Here is a 22,711-nt window from a genome sequence, read left to right on the forward strand (position 1 = left end):
TAATGCGGAAAAGAAGTGTTTGTATTGAGATCCAGAGTTTTTCATTTCATGCATGAGATACAAAGGTTGCTTTGTGTTTTGAGTTTATGCCAGAATGGCTAAGTAGTCAAATTACTAGAGTATTTCAGGGTCTGTTAAGCATTTATAATGACATAAGATGTGATAATGGATTTGTTTTGTTAATATCTGTGTGTCTCTGTAATTTTTTGTATTATACATTTGTTGTGTTAATACTTAATATACAGATAACAAAGACTAATACTCCAAGCTGTAGGAAAAACAAATGGAAATGACTGTTTTTATCTTCTGTGGAATTAAATGATATTGTCAAGTTTAAGCAGCTCATAAATTCGGTGTACCATTACATTTTATCCCCCTTTTATGTAAATATTACCCAGAATCCGGGTAGGGTTGCAGGAGATGCTTCTTTCCCCATCTTCTTCCCAGCAAAGACTGCAACAAAGTGGGAATCTCAGGTTTCTGGCTGGGCTGACTTCACATTACAAATACCTAGCTGCCAGTTCAGAGCTGCATGTGATCCAGGCTTGTCACATGGTTCTGCTGCTCTGCCATACAAGCATTGAAATACACAGGAATCCTATTAATCAGTCACAATCTGCCTAAATGTACACAGGATGGGAGTGTACTGTTCTGAAATGAGTTATGTGGTCTCCATCCACTTCCTTATGGACAAATAACCCTGCTGCCAAATCCTCATTCCTGTGAACACCAACTTAGCCCACTTTGGGATGGTTTCAGCAAAGAGATCATAGGTTTGAATGCATAGCGACACTAGCAGTGAGCTGCTTTTCATCCCACCCAGGTCTATAACTTTTGAAAATCTGTCCTTTTTCTTTTTGTCCCAACAGTCTGAGCTCTCATTCATGTCTTCATCTCATGTCCTGATTTATACTAGTGCCTCCTTTCATGACTCTGAGTCTCCCATCACTGTCAGGCAGTCCATTCAGAATTTATTTACTGTGATATCATCAGTTTCCCTCCTTCATTCATGTGTCACACCCTATAGGCCCTCTTGTACAGTACTAATTTTGTTCTGATTGTTAATGCTTCTTACAACTGAGCTCCTCCTTATTTGTTTGCTCTTCTCTGTCTGTGAGGTGTCATTGAGATGTCCCTCCATCTCCTCTGTTTGATCAGTAAAGCCAGCCTCTTGCCCAACATCTCAGTTCTTTCTTCCACTTTGCCATTCACATATGATCCTGTTTCATGCCCTTCCTCAGTTTTGTCTTTGCTGCAATGCCTACAATATATTAACCATCTGATAAGAGTTATGGACTGCCTGATGTAGCCAGTAGATCCTTATCCTGTTGTTCTTGCACCTTGTCTTGGTAGAAAACTCCTCAAGGTAAGGACTGGTTCCTAACTTTTTTTAAAGTCAAGGTACCTCTCATTAGACTTGAGGCACCCCATGGAAAATGCCATCTCTTAGTTTTTCACTTATTTTGGCTATAGAAAAAAATAGAGAAATTCTTCTGTTACAAAGAACTCAGAAAAAACACAACAAGTCAGCATGTTTTAATACTATGGATTTCTATTTGAAATTCCTGAGTTTAGTTTATTAATCTATTTGTACATCTAACAGTATTAACATTGTATGACATCCTGTAGAACCCTTGAAAAGGATCCCAGCATGCCGTGGCACCTGGGTTGAGAATTACTAGTCTATAGGAACTATTAAGACTACAAATGTATGCAGAATGGCTTCCACAAATGTTTGTCCTGGAGTTGCTTCAGATTTGGGTTTCATATTTATTTTCTCTGAACTTGTCCACCCAGAAAGATCCCATGCACTTCCAGAGTGATTCATGAATATAATAAATACCCACAGAGAAGGATCTGTCCCCTGTACAAAAAAAATGCAGTTACCAGAATTAACTGCAAGGAATGCTGAATCACTACAAAGTAGAAATCTTATCTTGGTAGGTCCTGAACTTTGACTGGCATGGACTTGTACTGCCAGTACCACTTTCTCAGAGAATCTGAAGTCTAGCATATTTGAAGGAAATGATAGGCCTGAGCCCAAATTCTTGTACCAAAGAGCTCCAAACTTTAGGGAAGTTTGCATTTAAACTTTAACTTCATACCTGGGTCTGAAAAATAGCTGAGCTAATTGGGGAATAGGAGATCAGGATTACAGATATTGTGATTGGGCCCACCACCTTGGATTTTGATATGAGGAAATAATAACAATTATGGTTAAAAACAAAGGCTTCAGTAAACACACACAAAAGGGAAAGAGAGAACAGTCCTGCTGCTTCTGAAAGCCAAAGGGAGCAGGATAGTTCACTATACAGTGCTGTGGCTAACAAAGAGGAATTACTTGGGCTGCTTGTTTTTTCTTAAAAAACAATGGACTTATGCATAATATGCCCTCAGAAATATTTGTTCACTACACAACATTTAAAATGTGAATCTACTGACTTCAGAGTCATTTCCAGTAACCACAAGACAGACTGGTTTCCATGGCAATGACAGACTAAATATGGAAGGCTAAAGTTGCATTGGATGTGTCATTCACATCCTTTCGATAAAGCATTCCCAACAAATTGCTGTACACCTGCGCCTAGGTTGGCAGCAGGTGTGTGAGGCTAGTAAATGAAAATGTGGAAATGAAGGTTCCTTTTCAATTATAAAGGATCAAAGTTTTTATTAGCTTCCTTAGTTAAAAGCCCATGTTCTTTTTTGAGTCATTAGTTTGAGAATTGTACATGGACTGTAAGTTAATAGCCATTTTTTCCACTTTTACTTGCTAGGTATTAGCAAGGAGAACAGCCTGAATACCCAGTGGGAGATGGTAAATAGTGGTGATATGGTCTAAAATATTATTAGAAATCAAATTACTTTTCACTAATAACAGACCCAGCAGCTGCTTCTAATCCTAAAGCTGGCGCAAATTGCTGTTCTGTCAAATAAAACTCTTTAGAATCTGATACTTTTATGACTTCCAATGCTTTGGGTTTAAATCCAGCTGTGAAAACTGCTGCCTTAAGCTGCACAGTTCATTTATTCTTTTAATGTAATCAGAATATATTAAGTATGTTAAAGGTAGCATCTTAGCACATACCACTTCATGCTACAGGCTCAAGAGTACTTTTTAACTGTTGTAGAGTTTGTGTGTTTCAGAGCACATTTTTGGGCAGCGTCTCCTTTGCATTGTGTTGGAAATAGTTGTTAATGAAAAATACATGGAGATAACTAGAAAACTGTCTTCTAACTGATTTATATCCTGTCATTCCTCTTTTATGGGCATTTTTGTATAGGTCTACCCTGACACTGTGTTCCTTCCCTCCTTTTCTGTGACACAACTTTTTACCATTAAGGATCTGGCAACAGTATCAATCACTGTGCCAATATGATAATCATCTTTTAAATACTTCCCTAATTTGAGACCTGGTTTTGGTTGTGCGTATTAGTTACATCTTTGAGCACAGTGAGAATACAATAGTGTTTTAGTGCACGGGAACCACATTTATGGCTCATTATCAGGTCTTTATGAGTAACAAAATCCCCTTTTCAGTTAGCAGTTGCATTTTTAATTAGTCATTTATTTTACTTCAGATTTTGTTGTAATTTTTCTGTGTCTGTTTGCAACACCAAAGCAGTTCTGGCAGAGAGAATAATTTCTGCATGATGCTGACTTCAGGAGTGTTTTTCTGATATGCCCATACCTGGAAAACATTAACGGTTAGGATTACTGACATGTATAACAACCATACCAACCATACACATTTATGTATCAAAATAAAGTTCTACTACTCGTTCCATATCTTCATCTTTGTGGGAGGGGATTCAGATGGCTCCTAAAGGTAGGTGGAGGATGTTTTTGCAACCTCTAATTAACTAGATACTCATGACATCCAGAACTTGTTTTTGCCTGGTAATTTCTTCCTTAAAGACCTCTTCATAAAGCATACAAGAGTAAAGTAGTATAATGATCTTTCATTAAATCATAACTCAGCAAATGTTTAATTACTGTGTTTAGAGGAAGGAAAAAAACAACTGTCGTGATATTATTATGCTTCCAGGCCTCCCTGCAACAATTATATCCAGAGCAGAGTCAGGTGCTTATAAATTTTAAGTCTAGTAATTGATATGAGTTTTGTTTAAGAATATCTTGTCATTGTTGAAAACCCTGCTTGGACAAAATACTTGCAACTGCATGCATTACTTGGACAAAATACTTACAACTACATGCATTACTCCTGGTGGCTGAAACCATATAAAAGTTACTGGAACAGTTTACATGACTTCTTTTCAACATGTGATTAGTTAAAGATTTGGTTTTTAAGGTTATAATGTGGTGAAAGAGACCCAGGATAAAAAATTATGTGCTCTACTTGTTTAACTTCTACATTCCCAGCATTGTTTTATATTTTTATGTAAGAATTACCTGCTGGGTGGCTGAAGGTTTTTGTATGATAACTTATATATCACAGATTTATTTGAACTGAAAGTTTGCTTGTTTACTCAACCTGAGTTAATATATAACTATGGTAATGTAGAACATGTAGTGGTAGTCACTGAAACCTTTACAGATATTTTTGTAAGTACAGAAATCAACATTACCATGATCTTTGCTGTATTCCCTGTATGATACTGCTGACAGTAACAGCTGTGTCGATAATAGCATAAATACTGAAGTAACAATATCTTCTTACAAAGGCATTTATAAAGATTTTGGTGGTAGCTGCAGTAGAAGCAGGAGAGAGGGAGAATTTGGGCTTCAATGCCTCATTGTAGTTCAGTAACAGCTGTCACTTGGCTTCCTTCTGAGGGTGAATTTACAGTACTTTTTTGATCTTCAAAGGAATTTTCCAGTAAAATTAAATATTCAGATAAAAACAAATTAAGGAGCAGTGTACCTCTTTAGTTAATTCTTCATTTGAAGAATGGAAAATACATATTATACATATATATACACTATTATTTTTTGTTGTTTAAGATTTAATGTTATTGTTGATGTAGATCACACCATGTTCCTTTCTCTCTCCACCCCCTACAGTTTTAGTGGAGTAAAAGTTCAGTGATCTTCAGCAATCAGAAGATCTTTTTCTGGCAAATAACCAAGAAAAAGATGGGCAGTGATTTTTTGAAAGGGAATAATTTTTGTCCAGGGTTATACATAACAGCTGCTTTGTAGACCTTTAAAAAAATGCTTTACCAGAATAAGCAGCACATTACTTTGACCCAACTCTATAGCATCTGTATAGATCAGGCACTTCAGTGGGGCTTTTTGGCACTTCTATCTAATAGCTGGTTCAATCGGCTTTTAGATAAAAGCACCAGAAATGCCCCACTAAAGCGCCCAGTCAGTATTACAGATGTTGGGAGAGCCAGGTCCAGCTAACGCGCTGCCTTTCCTGGGCGTGCATGGGGCTCGGCACAGGGGCACACAGAGTTTAAAATAAAGCGCCATTGTTTTTTAATGTTTGCAAGGGGCCAAAATTATTTAGTATTATGCATGTGCCTTCAGCTTTATGGAATGATGAATTTCACACTTCTGGTTTAAAAAACAGCTAAATTTTTGCTTAATACCTCTTGCTTTTCCTTTTAAAATAGATTGAACAAATGAGGAACGAGCTACTTCAGGAAAGAGCTACAAAACAAGATTTGGAGTGTGACAAGATTTCATTGGAAAGGCAGGTAATAACTGCAGTTCTGCCATCATCTCCCCTGATCCCATAGCTAAGCAGAATCGGTGCTTTTATTGGGAGCCTGCAAGCAGTATGCAAGACAAGGAAGTGGTGCTGGTGATTCACTAGCTGGTACTACCCCAACATGATGTGCTTGGAGATACTAACAGGCTTGTGAAGAGACAAAAAAGTAAATTTCTCACCATCTATGGTCATTAAAGATTCCAAGGCACTGTCATAAGAATAAAAATATATTTGCATTGTTCAGCTTTGTATATACATTCTTCCTCTCTCATATTCCCTGCATTTTCAGCTGAATAGAGCTGTCACCACTTTCATGTCCTGATCATGTGTATCGTACAGTGCTGTGCAATTATTCAGCTCCTGCTTTCATCTCAGAGGTGCAGGATTCCTATGCTGTGTACAGTCTGCCTGTAGGTTTTGGGATCTCTTGGAACTAATAAATATAACATTTTTATAGAATTGTTAGCATAAGGAAAGTGAGCTTATAGTGATATTGACTGGTTTTAAGACTAAATAAGGAAAAGCTATTAAAAATAATGTCAGCCACATTAGATATAAAACTTAGTAGCATGACTAAGGCATGGCAACTAGAGGAACTGCCAGCTTGGTGGAGTGGGCAACAAATTAATAGTTGTCACTTCAGACACAATTGTGCCGACAGCACGTTGGCAACTAGATGTCGCTGCTGCCTCCATGTGTCACTGCTGCCCTCTGTGCCCTGCTGACCTGTTATGCCTCTGATCAAACCTTCATCATATTTAAAAAGAAAATACTTTTAAAGAAATAAACAAATAATAATAACATGATTGTAAAATAGAAACCTGCTGTTGCCTGCATGAAAGTGTATTAAATATATTTGGTAATACACTGTGATGGTGGTGATAATGATAATGCCTAGCTTTTCTGTAGCACTTCTCAGTCAAAGACCCCAAAACACTTTATAAAAGCATCATTGTACCGGTTTTAAGAGATGGGGAAACTGAGGTACCGAGAGAACTGACTCCCCCAAAGTAGGTTAGTGGTAGAGCCAAAAATAGAACCCATGTTGCTCGAGTCCTTACTGCCTATTAAACAGGTAGAGTATAAAAACCAGATGCAAACACCAAAGCTAGGTGCCCTGGACCTTTTGGGGCTGTACAGAAGTGCTCTGTGCACATTTTACAGCACTGTAATTTAGAGCACTTTTTATAGCACTATAAAGTTACAACACTCTTAAACATGACAGAAGTACAATGTTTGGTAGGGTGAGGGACCTCTAAGCCTCCCTGCACTTTCCAGGCTGGGTGGCAGGGGGTGTTCCACAGCCTCTTGGGGCTTCTCCACTGGTCAGAAATTTGACCAGCATCCAGAAGTTATTTAAAGTGCTGTAGGTTGCTAAAGTGCTGTAAAATACAGTGCTTTAAATTTAATACCTCATTTAACAAGGGTTAATTTAAAGTGCTCTACCCATTATTAAAGTGCAGTAAAGCTGTGTACTTCTGTTAAATTGCAGTGATATAGTACTTTAAATAGCAAAAAAAGCAACTTCTGTACGCTCCCTTTAGTCCCACTTATTCATGAAAAGCAACATGCTTTTCTAAAACTCTGTTAGACATCAACTCAGAAATAACTTTAAAGGGAAGACTGCCACCTGCTGATATCCCCAAAGATACTCCCATTATAGGCCAGTCTCATAACTTCAGAGAGATGAAGTCACTGCAGGAGGAGGTATAACCATTTTTATCATTACCAGGGATCCAGGTTTTCAAAAAATGTGGATTTTCCCTTTTACCTGAGAAAAACACTGATTTTTCATTTTAACAGTGAAACACACAGATTTTCCATTTTTGCAAAGAGCTCCCTGCAGGCTGGCAGAGTTCCAGCCTGCAAGGGGCTGGGGGGAACAGGAGGAGGGTGGTCAGGCAGGAGGCACCAAGTGCATGTGTGCACTCACACATGTGCATGGCTACTAGGGGTGTGCAAAGCAGGCCCTATGTGATTCAGATTTGGATTCAGCCTGAATCAAGGATATTGATTCGATTTGTTGATTTGGATCACTGTCCCTGATTTGATTCAGCCTAATCTGAATCTGAAGATTTGATGCTGATTCAGAGAATCAGCGATGCAGCCGTAGACACAGCTTTAAAAGTTTTTTTACATACCTTGAGGTACCAGCGTGGCTTGTGTTCACTGCGATGTTGGGGTGGATGGAGTGTCCCATAGGAGCACAGAGGGGCCCTCCACATGCTCGGCGGCAAACCCAGAAGTGGATCAGAAGTACTCCCAGATCACTTGCAGTTCCACTGGGGAGCACACTGGGGTCCCCCACCATACGCCCCCTGGCTTGGTGATCGGCCACAGGAGGCCCCTGGGTACCTCCCAGACCCAGAAGGCACCAGTTGCTGAGCTGGGGGGGGAGAGTGGGGGGGCAGTGTGATGGTGGCTTCTGGTCTACTTCTGGGTCTGCTGCTGAGCACGCTGAGAAGACCTGCGTGCTTCTGTGGGACACTCCATGCACCCCAGCATCACAGCACTCACAAACCCCTGCTACCTAGAGGTATGTAGAAAAAAACATTTAAAGCTGTCTCTATGTCTGAATCTCTGAATCTTTCTGAATCTCTCTGAATTGATTCGAAGGGTTCCGATTCAATTCGGAGAGCTTAAAGGGTCCTCTAATTTGATTTGAATTTGGAGATTTGGCCACCAAATCGGGCTGAATCTCCACCAAATTGAATCAGGGACCAAAGCTTCGCACAGTCCTAATGGCTACCAGGCAGCCTGGGTCCCACCCACTGGGCTGTGGAGGCCCCGGGGGAGGGCAGCAGGGCAGGGAGTGTAGCAGGGGGAGGGCAACAGGGTAGGTGCCCCAGTCTGCACCTGCCCTGCGCACATCTCTGGGGGGCATGTGCCCCCTATTCCCTCCCCAGGAGTGTGCACAGTAGTGGGGAGCTGACCTGAGCCCACAGTGGTCAACCCACATCCCGCCCACCCCCACAGGCTCTGTACGAGCTGTGCTACCTGCAGGAGGAAGCAGAGCCAGACTCTGCACTTCGCTCCACTGCAGCAGCTACCACCTCCTGTGGGCAGCAGGCTGGGGCTCGGGTGTTGCTGCAAACTTGGGTCCCTGGCCTTATAGCCTTGACAGCTGGGGACCCCCTATGGCAGAGCTGGGGAGGGCAGGGGGCTGTGGGTGGGGGGTGAGGGGCACCAGCAGGGCTGTGGGGGCTGTGGGTGGGGAGCGAGGGGCACCAGCGGGGGGTGGGGGGGTGGGCAGGCTGTGGTTGGGGAGTGATGGGCACAAATAGGGCTAGGAAGCTGTAGCTTGGGAGTAAGGGGCCTGAACCTGCATCCTGGTGAGTGAAGGGGGCAGCGGGAGCTCTGAGTTTCCAGGATAAAAAACCCAAAATCAAATACCAAAATTTATAGGTATTTAGAATTTATTTCATTATAGTGATTGAGGCACTGGTAGGCTTCCAAATTGCTTTGAAATTGTAAACATTTCAAGAAAACATTGTGTTCAATTGATACCTATATATATAGCAGTGTTTCATTTTAATTGTGGATTTTGGGGGTTTTATCAGAGAATTTGCTATATTTTTTTATCAGAGAAATTGCAGTTTTTAAAATGAGAAAACCAGGATCCCTGATCATTACCCTACTTTTCACAGCTGATTTGTTTTTAACTGTTTGCAATAACAGAGGGAGTTCTTTAAGAGAACTCTGCCTTAGGTTGGCAGAATAGACATTTTGAAAACTTATATCTTAACTGAATATTGCCTGTATGTTTTCATGCAAAGTGTCCAAGAGCTTGAGTTTTGGATCATATGTCCTTCAGCATATTTTTGTAGCTCTCAAACAATATGCGGAGTCATAGTTTCTAATCATAATTTTATTTTGCAATGTTGATGCTGACATATATTTCCCAATGGTATCATATGTGAAAGAGTAAAGGTTTGTCAAAGCGAGAGAGGATACATAAATCCATGAAGAGTTTCTAGTGACAACATGAAAACTTAAAATGAAGCTTAAATGATTTTAGTCCAGCTGCTGAATATTTCCTTTTTAAATGTGAGGTTCCCAGAAGGGAAAAGAAAACCTCATGGAAAACAGATAGACTCATTTGGATTAAAGTGAGGATCTTTTTGTTTTCCCTGGGGTTAGTTAATATGATACCTTCACAGTTTATGGAACATAGAGTCTATTTTGGAATATGATGATCAGACGTGAATACAGCATAATAATTAAGCTTCTAGATACTGTATAGCAATGTTAGTCCTTCCAAGTACTTAAGATATAAATAGATGGTACAGTTCATATTCTGTTGTTTTTCTGAGATAAATGTCATGTTTGTCTTTTATTGTCTGCTCAAAACACCAAGTCTGACAAGTTTGCATTAGATTCTGGCTCACATGTTTCACAAAGCACCTTGAATTTTGGGAATTCAAAACATCATCTAATTTTCTTTCTGTTTGGTGCAACATTAACTTGTTATACCCCATGTTGAATGTCTGTCAGACCTATTGTCACAAGAAAAGAAGTGCTGTGTGAATGATTTATACCTTGTTTGGACAAATCATATGCCTTTTTTTTAATATGTATTTATGAATGGAAATGCTATCGCACTCCTGACTATAATGATGATAGTTATAGATATCACAGAAAGGTCAGCCACAGGGGAGTGGGGTGTAGGTATTTAGACAAAATGGCTGATGGCAGAGATTAATTCAACTGTAATGTGATTTAGAAAATACCAACCTATTTACAGAATGCTGAATAGAGGAGGGCCTCATACAGCCAAAGCTTCTAAAGTTTCTGGGGGCTTCAGGCCTACAGTTCCAACACCAACCTATTTCAGATTCTTAATCTTGATGAAAATCTCGTATTAAAAAAAAAAAAGAAAAAGAAAAAAAAAGAAGTAAGTCGTTAAATGAAATCCAGCAATAGAGGCTGGATTTGCTATGGGCTAGCCAGCCCAACAAATACTTTACTGGCTGATTTTTGGGGGGTTTTTGGTTTATTACTTAAAAAATGTTTTGCTTATTTAACTGTAAAAGCATCTTACCACCTCTGTGCTTCTAAGAGCGCTCATTTATTGTTAATGTAGTGCTTGTGCTTGTTAATATGCTGATATGCAGTAACCAGGTGTGCTCTAATTCTAGAACAAAGATTTGAAAAGCCGAATCCTTCACCTTGAAGGCTCTTATCGGTCCAGCAAGGAAGGGCTTGTTGTTCAGATGGAAGCAAGGATCCTGGAGCTAGAAGAGAGACTTGAAAATGAAGAGAGGTAAAACAGGAACCAAAAGGGAGGTGTCTGCATGCATGTGTGGCATCATGCTAATATGTACATAGTTTTCAAGCCCATTCAATTCAAAACTTTTGACAAATACTGAATTTATGTAACACGAATTTGGTTTTAAAGCAGACATTTCGGATGCTGCCTCTGATTGCTAAATCAATACAAAATAAAACTGGATATCATTGTATTAACTCTTTCACTGGGATGCCAACCTGACAGTGTAAGATATCTTTTGTTTTAATAAGTGGAACTATCAGCAGCAGTCACAGGAATGCCAGCTATAACAAAACATTTCAGTTTGCATATTACTTTCATGTTTGATTTGCAGTCAGAAGTGTTTCTTACCTTTTCAACTTTCTGAATGTCACTCTGGGGAAAAATAAATATGTATTTTCCTGCATGTTTCTTGCTTTTGAACAAAACTTTAGTCTGTTGCACTGACTCAGTACATCAAAGTAGATGCCACTGGTATTTATTATACACTTCAATATCACAAGAACAGGCTCAGAAGGATCTGGAATGATCCCAGCTACCATTTGTGTGTATCTGGATTCCTTTTAGGGATCGGGCTAATCTGCAGGTCAGCAATCGCAGACTTGAAAGGAAAGTGAAGGAGTTAGTGCTGCAAGTTGATGATGAACATCTCTCACTGACTGACCAGAAGGACCAGGTAGAGGGAAGAAGTTATATTTATTGTTATTGTTATTACTTAGATGTATATTTTGCCCTATCCAAAAGACTCAGAGCTGTTTACGATAAATAGAAAAAACAACAGCAATAGGATTCCCCAAATAACACCCCAGAACTTGAGAACCTGACTCCCCTCTCCCCCCAATCACAGTTTCCCTGTCTGAACCTGCACACAAGCAAACTCGCCAGTCAATCCCCTATGTTAACTGTCTCTAATGTTATCTCTATTAATATGAATCAGCATGAATTACATAGACAAGTACATTCAAAGCTTAGAATGCAGGTAACTGCTGATTTATTTTATTTTTAATGAACTCCAATTTTGAAAGAGTCTCTTATTCCCAATCCCATTGTGTCCCTGAACCTGGTAGAAATATGTGGGGAAAACACATATTTTCTTAGGTTTCTATGAAATATGTGGGGAAAACACTTAGGTTTCTCCTAAGGCTCTAGTGAAAAGGTGTTTTATATAGGGCTGAATGCTCTACATGTACACTGCTCTAAACAGGGCTCTAAATGTTGTTTTTAACTTCATTAAGCATATTTCATTCTGTCATTAAAAAAATATTCCTACAAAGAATGCTGTCATGTTTCTGAAAGAATAATTTGCAGAAGTAATGTACATTACCATGTCATGTGACATCCTTATGGATTTCCTATGACACATTTCAGTGACATAACTCAAATAATCTGTATTCGGCTTAGTGAACAAGGAGGTGAGGTTTTCCAGTGTCTACTGGGGCAGCAGCCTTCGCATCTTTGTTTTTTACAATAATTTTTTAAAACTGCTTTGATAATACATTTCTCGTCACCTGACTGTTCCCAAAGACTAATGTTTTGGACTCTCAAATACTGCTTAAGCACAGCTCTGGAAAAGTCCTGACTTTGGCAAAGCTGTGACTTCTTTCCCTGACTCATGCATGCCGAAAGAATAATATTACTTTATCAAAATATTACTCTAATCTGCTGCTGCTTAAATATTTCAGCTGAGTTTGCGTTTGAAAGCAATGAAACGTCAGGTTGAGGAAGCTGAAGAAGAAATAGACCGACTGGAAAGTGCCAAGAAAAAGCTTCAGAGGGAATTAGAAGAGCAAGTAGACATGAATGATCAATTACAAGGACAGCTTACTGCTATGAAGAAGGAATTAAGGTGGGACTTTAAGACAAGCAGGTCCCTAAAATGCAAGGAAGTCCTACATCACTAATTGTTATGCATCGGCGTGGTACTCACAGAATACTCATGCTAGAGGAAAATTAAATAGCAATGAAAAAATTAAAGGCCTGTTTACATTTCCGTTGAAAGCCATATATTTCTTGACTCCCTACATGCTTTCTTTGACTCGCACACATTTAACCTGTGAGTGATCTTTTTCTTTGTCAAATTGTTTTAAATTGTGTTGTAGGATCCTGGAATACGCTAGTGCCATATGTGTGTGTATATACTCAAAACCATGTCCATACTTACAAAACAACTGCCAACGCTCATCTTTTCTGCTCCAGTCCAGTAGGCTGGGACTCTTCACTGGTAACATAGGATGTGTCACAGAGAGAAGTTGCTTCAGGAGCAGAACTGGAAGCTACTCTGCAGCGGGACTTCTTGTCTGTAAACTCCCCTGTTCCCCTTCCAGGCACTGCATCTGCCTCCCTTACCTCCCAGTTTTCCTGAGTCTATGAGGCAAGTAGAGCTGTTGAAGTAGGGGGCAGACTTGTACTGTAAGAAAATGGAAGTGGCTGCTGGAACTTAGTATATTCACTGCATTTCACTTCAGAAGTGAACTTACTCATGGTAGAGGAGGGATTTATTCCTTTGTGTTTAGTTTTAAAAGTATTTTTTCACTTCAGCTGTTTTTTGGAGAGTGGCATTCTGGAGTTTCTCCTACCTGGACTTGAAAAACATTTACTATCTTGTTCTGATAAGGAAACATTTTTCCCTCTAAAAGAACCATTAAAATCTCACTTGACTGGAGGTCTCAACCTATAATTGGAACAGTGAGTATTAGTCTGTAGAGCATATGACCCTGGTGGCACCCAACCATTGTGGTCCTTAAGGGTACCACTCAAGATCATTAGTTCTGCTGGCACTATGATAGAACAGATGACCCTGTGTGGCAACTCCAATGGCTGACCCTTAATGGTGCTACATAGGGTCATCTGTTTTGTCATAGTGACAGGCTCAGTTTGGGCTACGATGGCTAGGTGATGCACATTACCTCACTCCACAGTTCCCAGGGATCTCCATGGTCTGCTCCACTTGGGGGAGGTAAAAAGGAATTAATCCATCAACAAAAAGGGTGGGAACTAAGAAGCCCTGAGAGCCCTGTGTCAAATTGAGGCTTTTGGATGTCTGACTGGTGTTAGGAAGCATTGGATCCCCAACTCACTCTGGGGCAGGCCATGCGATAGGTCACAACTGGAGCCACAGAACCAGAAGACAGGTGATCTGACAGGAAACTGAGGAGAACTGAATACAGAGGCATGAATGAAATTTTATGCTGGAGACAACATGGTGAGGCCTAGGAAAATGATCTCTGGGGCAGAGGATGCTGCCATTTATGTATTTGTTTATTGGAGTCGGGAAGGAATTTTACCCCCTGGTCAGATTGGTACAGACTATGGGGGTTTTTGCCTTCCTCTGTAGTGGGGGCCATGGCCCTCTACCTAGGATCCCTTGAGCATCTATTGACAACATTTTACAGAAGCAGGACATTGGCTGCCATAGTTCCCCAGCTTTACCTGTGGCAAATTAGGGTGTTATGTCTGTGTTGTGTCAGAATTGTCAGTAGTCTTACATAGACTTCAGATTATGGATTGTATAGGATGATTTAGATAGGGATGATTCTGCTTCAGGCAGGGGGTTGGAGTAGAGGATCTCTGGAAGGCACTTCCAGCCCTACTTGTCTATGATCCTATGATTTATTTGTAATATTTTTAGTGTATTACCCATTGGGGCCTTTTCTTGGTTGTTCAATCCTCTTTTGCAACTTTGTAAAGGCAATAGCAGTTCCAGGTCCTTATCTATAGTTAATTTATATTCAAGGAAAAAACTGTTTTGTCTTAAAATTGTACCCAAAGATGTGGGATCAACTCATGTGCAGGATATTATAATCAGAACAATATGGTCATATCAAGAGAAATTTAGAATGAGATCAATTTTATATGCTTCCTCTGGTAAACTTAGTACATATGTGGTATAACCATAATACAAATATTGTGTGTGCATGTGCGTGTGTGTGTGTGCATGTAGATGAATGATAGCATGTTATAGAATTAACAGCATGATTGAGGGCTGGCTGAAAAACTTAGCAGTGCTGATCATCCCACATACCCCTTCCAGTATTCTGTATTTGTCATATGGAAATTATTTTAGCCATGTTTTAAGCATTTTTTCAAATGGTAGTGGTTACTCTTCATTATCCTCTAATTGAGATGCCCAGTGTCTTCATTAGAATCATAAAATCACAGAAAATTAGAAATGTAATTTCTAATTAGACCAGACCATGGGAGGTCATCTAGTCCAACCCCCTACTCAAAGCAGGACTATCCCCAATTGTATCATCCCAGCCAAGGCTTTGTCTACCTAGGTCTTAAAAGCCTCCAAGAATGGAGATTCCACAACCTCTCTGGGTTCCAGCCTGTTCCAGTGCTTCACTGCCTAGTAAGAAAGTTCTTCCTAATGTCTAACCTAAACTTCCCTTGCTGCAACTTGAAACCATTGCTCCTTGTTCTGCTTTCTGCCACCACTGAAAGCAATCTAGCTCCATCCTCTTTGTAACCGCACTTCAGGTAGTTGATGGCTGGTATTAAATATCCCTCAGTCTTCACTTCTTCAGACTAAACCCCCCTCAGCCTCTCCTCATAAGTCACGTGCCCTAGCTTCCTAATCATTTCTTCTGTACTCTCTCCAATTTGTCTACATCCTTTCTGTACTGGGGGGCCCAAAACTTAACACGTACTCCAGATGTTGCCTCACCACTGCTGAATAGAGGGGAATAATCATGTGCCTTGCTCCGCTGGCAACACTGCTACTAATGCAGCCCAGTATGCCATTAGCCTTCTTCACAACAAGGACATACCATTGGCTCATATTCAGCTTATTGTCCACTGTAATCCCTGGGTCCTTTTCTGCAGAGCTGGTGCACAGCCAGGCAGTCCCCAGCCTCTACCAGTAGATGGGATTGTTCCATCCTAAGCGCAGGACTTTGCACTTGTCCTTATTGAACCTCAGGAGATTTCTTATGTTCCAATCCTCCAATTTGTTGAGGTCTCTCTGAATCCTACCCCTACCCTCCAACTTATCCATGTCTCCCCCAGCTTGGTGTCATCTGCAAACTTGCTGAGGGTGCACACCATCCTATCTTCTAGATCGTCGATGAAGATCTTGAACAAAACCAGCCCCACTACCAATCCTTTGTGCACTCCAGTTGATCATGGATGACAACTAGACATCAAGCCATTGACTACTACCCTCTGAACCAGATGATTCAGTCAGATTTCTATCCACCTTACAGCCCATTCATCCAAATCATACTTCCTTAGTTTGCTTGTGAGAATGTTGTGGGAGACCATATCAGAAGCTTGCTAAAGTCAAGGTACATCATGTCTACTGCTCTTCCTCCATCTACAGAGCCAGTTGTCTCATCATAGAAGGCGATCAGGTTGGTCAGGCATGACTTGCCCCTGGTGAATCCATGCTGAGTGTTCCTAATCCCCTTCTTTTCCTCCAAGTGCTTAGAAATGGATTCCTTGAGGACCTGCTTTATGATTTTTCCAAGGACTTTTACTTGTCAAGCCCTGCCTCTAGCAGTCCTTTGACTGCAGTCCTACAGGTCTCTTCCAGCATTGAATTGATGAAGTCCTCATGGTGGAGAATGTTTCACAGCCTTGCCACCTCCTTCTGTAGCTTTCTTGCCTGCTCCCTGAGGGACACCACCAGGAGGCACCACTTGTATCTCAGACACTCCCCCACCTGGCTGTCACTGGAAGGAACCTGTAAGCCACAGTCTCCACAGCACCAGACCAGGACCTGGGTGGAAGCCTCAATGGTGAGCAATCCTGCTGAGACAGATGCCTCACAGGTGCAAGCAAAGTTAGAACTGTCAGTGACAATGGCTCTGGCACTGCAACATGCTCCAGCCATTTCTTTAGGTTTTTTTATCTGCTGTCTCTCTCTTCTAGCCCCTTTTTCTAAGCAAACCTTCCTTAGCAAACTCCCTCGTAAGTTAGTGTGTTCACTGCTCCTTGGTCCCAAAGGATTCCCTTTTCCCTACTAACCTGCTTCCTCTCACCAATCTTAAAGTGAAGGAAGGTGAGACTTTCCAGCCAAACTCCTTAGCATATTCTCCTTTGCTCTAGGTTCTAGTTAAACAAGCTTAAGTATTGGTCTAACTGCTGAGTTTTGATTACTTACACAAAATATATGTAGGTTAGTTGCTCTTAATTAAAGAAAGAGCTTGCGTTAAAGGCTTTTCTTCAAACAGGGACGCAGCAAACTGACCTGTGAACTAACTTGAGAACTGTTTGTAAACTGCCTCGTTTGCTGTCCCTGTTCGCTCGCTCGTTTGCTCCCTGGTCACTTGGGGAACCTTATCCTGAACCATAACTGGCCATGGCTCAGCAAAACATAGGAGAATTGATAACTTGACATAGATAACTTGACATTTGCAGGAATAAAAATACCGTATTCCCTCAAATACAAGACAAGTTTCTTCCCCCCCACCCCAATCAACATTTTATAATAACGTATATATTTATAATAATTTTATAATAACATACAAGTAAACCTCATTAAATACATTTTCCATTGTTTTTTGTCTCTGCATTGTCTATCATGCATGCTAAAAGCAGCATGTGCTCAGCAGTGGAAACCAGCTATGGAGTCGATTAACTGGAGCAAACACTGAGCATGACTATATGGAGCAAGCATGCTGATGAGAACTCTGTGTGTGTGTGTGTGTGTGTGTGTGTGTGTGTGTGTTTAAAAAAAAAAATGGACAGATGTTCCTTCTGCAGGGAACTGACACCAGGCCTAGAGGCACTGTAGTAACAAGCTGGCACTGGGAGGGCTGGAACCAACCCTGGCACGTTCCCATTGATGCCAAAAATGCTACATTTGATCTTTGCCAAAAGATTGAGATGCTGGGTTCTTTTTTTTTGGAAATATATATATATAACTATACCTCTACCAACCTGTCTGACTGCTGTGGTTCTCTTGACAGTCCAAAATATACCTTTATAGTTGCACCGTTCTTATTCCTGTTACAAAAACTGTGCCTGCATTCCCATTCACCCACACGCCCATCACTCTCACCTTTAACTGTCACAGTTATGCAAAGGACTACCTCAGTGCCCTCTCCCATACCCTCTCTCTCCTTTCTTCCTCCCCCTTCCCAATTCCCCTGCCTGTTTGCCCAGTCCTTTCACTCATCGTTGTATTAGTCATTTCCATTGTCATTATCAATGCTCTCTTCAGAGGGCTCACCTCTGAACCATCTATGCTAGTCCCCTCTCTTCCATGTGATGTCTGCCATGGGAACCTACCACAAGGATAGCCTAGTGCAACCCATCCAAATTAGTGCCCACTGCATGCACTCCGCCTCAGCACTGACTGTTTCAAGTCATAGTGAGCCACTACATTGAATACATTTGACTTCCTCTTCACTCCCACAGCTGAGCTGTGCCTTTTTCCCCCATTTCCAATTATTCCTGTTTCTTCACCATCCTTGGCTGTCTGGCAAACATCACAAAACAGGGCCCCAGACAGTTCACCCAGAATCCCTCTGTTACCCTCTCCCATAGTCTGTTGCATAGGATTAATGTGACCCTGCCCTTCAAAGGGTGGAGGGGGACCAGTTAGCTCCGGACCTGATCTGTATATAATTTTTTGGAGGATCCCAGGACTTGTGATAAGAACACCTGGTTCAAATCAAGTGTCTGGGGAGGGGTGCTAAATAACATATAAGACCATTTGTGGTGGGGTGGAGGGTATATAGCAGGGATGGGCAAAATGCGGCCTGTGGGCTAGATGCAACCCGCCAGCACATTCTATCCGGCCATCGGGGCCCCTAAAAAATTTAGAAAATTAATATTTATCTGCCCCTGGATGCCTGTCATGCGGCCCTTGATGGCTTGCCAAAACTTAGTATGGGGACCTCTGTCCAAAATAATTGCCTGCCCCTGGTATATAGAGTATACACACATACTGTGCAATGCTGAGCTGTGGGGTCACCATGGCTTGATATGCTGTTGAGTCTGCTGGGGCCCAGCCCAATGAACTATAATCAGGGGTTTTCAACCTCTTTTGGTTGGTGTATCCCTGGCGGCCGATCAGGAAGTGGGGAGTCCCCCAGTGGCCAATTGACAACCGGGTGGGGAGCATGCCCCCACACATACCTCCAATTGACAACCCCTGAACTATATGATAAGACATAAGCCTTTTGGCTTTAGACTAATATAGAAGTAGGTACAAATGTACTGCTTAAAAGCATGTTTCTGTTCTACCTGTGCTAAAACTTGCAATCATTTCAAAAAAGGTAACGTGCATCAATTCTGGATGAGCTAAATCTATGAATACCAGTAATAATTTGACTACATTGTAAATTAAGTTTATTCCAAGGTAAGTGTTTTCAAATCTGCCCCATACTTCCAAGTGCTCAGAGAGAGCAGGGTCTGACAGTAAGGAGATGGGGAAAGGACTGGAGGGGGATGAAGGTGGGAAATTTATAATGTTTCCATATATCCAATCTAATTAATGGGGGCCTTATAGTCCGGTCATCTATTTGAGTAAAATTCATTATACTTCAATCTATTATCTGAGGGCCTTTGAGTTGAAAAGCAAATGCTGCATTCCATCGGGGAACTGGAACTCTCCCTTTTCCAAAGGTAAAGTTTCAGACACTGCTGTGCCAAGAAATTAAAATTAAAATCTAGTGTGGTCATGACCTTTTTATGCATTGAAAATCTCTTTGAAGAGCAGGGCTGAACCTTGCCTAGGTGTCATGCAGAAAAGAGAGGGAGCATTTCTGAATGTTTGTAAAGTAACAGATATTTGAAACAGTTTAAAGGCTTGTGATGTTTGAATAAAAGTGCCATCTGCAGTAGATTAGTGTACAATTAAGATGGGTAAAGATGCAGAGCTATGTGGTAAATGCATTTATTTCATGGGATTTACTGCACACCTGTGTTTGTATAAAGATACAATTTGAGAAAGAAAGAAAGAAACAAAACAAAACATACAGGTGTTAGTTTAGAAATTTAAGATTACTCTGAAACTCCTATCCTAGGTAATTTATAAGTCTTTGACTTCCTTAAGAAACAGAGGCTCTAATCACATGCATGAGCATTCACCACTATTGTGTTATTCTTACAAGATCTATGTAAGTTTTATACAGTATTATTGCATTGATAGGTGCCCTATCTTTTTTTTTTAGTAGGCGGAAGAAATCACCAAGTAAAATACTGACTGATTTTGATGAAGATGATGATTTCAGTACAGATGGAGAGAGTCTCTATGAAGCACCTTCAGGATATAAATTCTCAAAAGAAGATGACACAAAAAGCTAAAACTAAATTGAATGAGTGATTCTATGAAAGTAAGAGATGATTAGGTTAAATTGCAGCTTTCAGAAACCTAATGGTTATAGAGATTTAAAATCTAAGAAATTTTACATTACTGTTCATGCTTTGCCATTTTATTAAATCTTCATTGTGTAACATACAAAACAGAATGATAAAACTTCTTGAAATATGGTTGTGTACCTGCTACTGAAAACATTTATAATTGGAATGAAATTTCACATTGGACATGTAATTAATATACTGATTAAAATTAGGAAAGGTAAAAGAAGAGCCATTTGAAAATTTATTCAAATTATTTTATAGTTTAAAGGATTTTTTTCATATAATTGAGGAAAACAGCATGCAGGGAATTATTTAATCATTGTAAGTAGGGGGAAATGGTGTAAAGAATGTAAATATTTTAAACTAGACTTTTCTATTGACTACTCCAGTACCATTTTGTACAGTTTCAAACATTTTATAGATCAGTTTCATATGTAAAGTTCATAAATTTATATTAAGTATTATATCGTTTTAACTAAAAAAAAAACCTAATACATTTTATGCATTAGAGTAGGTTCACATCTCTCAAGGCAGAAAATATGGTCCAATTTTAAATTCAGTATAAATTTTACTATATGGATTCTACAAATTAGGGTATCTTGCAGGATTAGACAGTGAAATCTAAATCCTCTTTATTAACTTCAAAGGGAGCATCACTTCTCTGTGATGAGTAAGACATGGCCATAAGATTATAGTGACCTTTTGCCTATGAAGCCTTATGCCATTAATAGGGATCAGTAAGAATTTCAATTTTTACTTTGCAACTTTCGTTCCCAAAACAGGGCTCAGCCTGCCTAATGCAGAACACTCTTGGCCTTCTCAACAGGGTGCTTGAGCACATACTTAATATGAATGAGTCGCAGAACGCTCTGCAGCTGACAGGACTGAGCTCTGACTTCAGGAAGAGTTCAAACTTACAGCCTGCAAGTTGATATATTTTGGACCTGCTGTTTAGTGCATATTCATGACACTGTACAGTCTACAGCAATATGTGCAGGAAGTATCAGCCCTGCAACTGAGCTTGGAGACATGTAGCTTGCAATTTTTACAGGTTTTATTTTAAACTTGTTTTATACTTCATTGCTGTGTGAATTGTTGCATGTGTGATTTGTATCACTCCTCACTCCCTGGCACATATGCAAATTTAACATCTTATGGAAATCTGTTGCCAAATAATTAATTTGGTAACAAGCCATAGCTAAGTTCTCTGATTAGCAACTTTTTTCACATGATCTATATAAGTAAGCTCTTCTCTGTTGAGTGGACCAAATAATCATTTCTTCTGATATAGTTCTGCAATTATTACAACCTGGCTATGTTAAGATCTTTGCTCCTACAAACTTACCTAGTGAAGAGACTAAATTTAGCAGTTCTGCAAGTGAGGCAGCTATCTATATTTAAAAGAAGCAGGGAAAGCAGAAGTCTTGAGTAAGGAAATATTACATCTGCTCTAATGCAAAATGAAACTACCATAATCCAGAACCTACCAGTTTCACTGTGAAGGCACAGCAGTCTATCCATATGTTGAAAATTGCAGGATCAGTGTTTCTATCATCACCTCAAGCTTGATTTTTTGATAGCATCTGAAATTTATAGGAAATAATATTAATTTAGTAGCTATTGCTTATCTCAGAAACTTCTACATGCTTTCCAGTTAGTTTCTGACTTTTACAAAGTTATTTCTTTTCCGTATTTTCCACTGTACTGCTTTGCTAATATTAAAAAAAAAGCAACTGGAAAAACTGCACTATGTTGTATTGACAATCATCAGATAACCTGTTGTGATTTTTTTTTTGTTTTATTTGACATGATTTAACTTTAAACAGCTATTTTGTAATTCTCATTTTTGTTCCAGCATTCTGTCTTAACTCTCATCAATTACTATTCTTTTAAGCCATTGGGAAAAAGCTCCATTAATATTGCAGCTACCTCCAGGTACACTAAACTGTAAACAAATAAATAAATCGTATCAGCCAAACTCATCTATTTCCACTTTGTATAGTGTGCTGAAGTTGACTTAGTGTTTGAATATCATACTACAGAATGAGTGTTCAAATCTAGAAAAAAACATCTGGAAAATGTTACTGTTACAGGTTAAGTTTCTATGTTTCCTTCCTTTTGGAAAAGTGGTTCCTTCCTGAAAAATACATGTAAAATCTAAAAAATCCCTCAGAACAAAACAAAAAACCTCACTGACTTGTATTTACACAAAATTGAAGTAGAAGAAAGCTAACTTTATTTGAGGCTCTTATAGGTAGGAGACCTGTCTGGAATATAGTTTTATTGGAGATCTAGATATAGTGACATTTACACTTCCCCTCTACAGAAAGATCTCCTGTTCCATTAACAGTAACAGTTAATTGGCAGATTAACAGTAACTTTAGTCCACACACAGTGTTAATGCACTTTATATCCAAGATGGGATAGAGAAGGAATTTTTGGCTGCTTAAAA

At 39.9% G+C, this 22,711-nt stretch overlaps 1 protein-coding gene across 6 annotated transcripts in view; it reads left to right on the forward strand.

The window, feature by feature from the left end:
• CGNL1 (cingulin like 1) overlaps positions 1-22,241 on the forward strand; it is a 141,945-nt gene extending 119,704 nt beyond the window's left edge. For 5 of the 6 annotated variants that reach the window (XM_059714727.1, XM_059714730.1, XM_019477668.2 and 2 more), the window contains exons 15-19: positions 5,581-5,664; positions 10,817-10,941; positions 11,515-11,623; positions 12,630-12,793; positions 20,070-22,241. In XM_059714727.1, coding sequence (XP_059570710.1) covers positions 5,581-5,664; positions 10,817-10,941; positions 11,515-11,623; positions 12,630-12,793; positions 20,070-20,202 — 615 coding nt within the window. In that variant the 3' untranslated portion in view covers positions 20,203-22,241. The remainder of the gene's footprint in view (positions 1-5,580; positions 5,665-10,816; positions 10,942-11,514; positions 11,624-12,629; positions 12,794-20,069) is intronic. The other variant, XM_059714729.1, reaches the window with a different exon arrangement.
• The last annotated feature ends 470 nt before the right edge of the window (positions 22,242-22,711 follow it).

Source organism: Alligator mississippiensis, chromosome 11 (assembly GCF_030867095.1).
Source record: "Alligator mississippiensis isolate rAllMis1 chromosome 11, rAllMis1, whole genome shotgun sequence".
NCBI classification, from domain to species: Eukaryota; Metazoa; Chordata; order Crocodylia; family Alligatoridae; genus Alligator; species Alligator mississippiensis.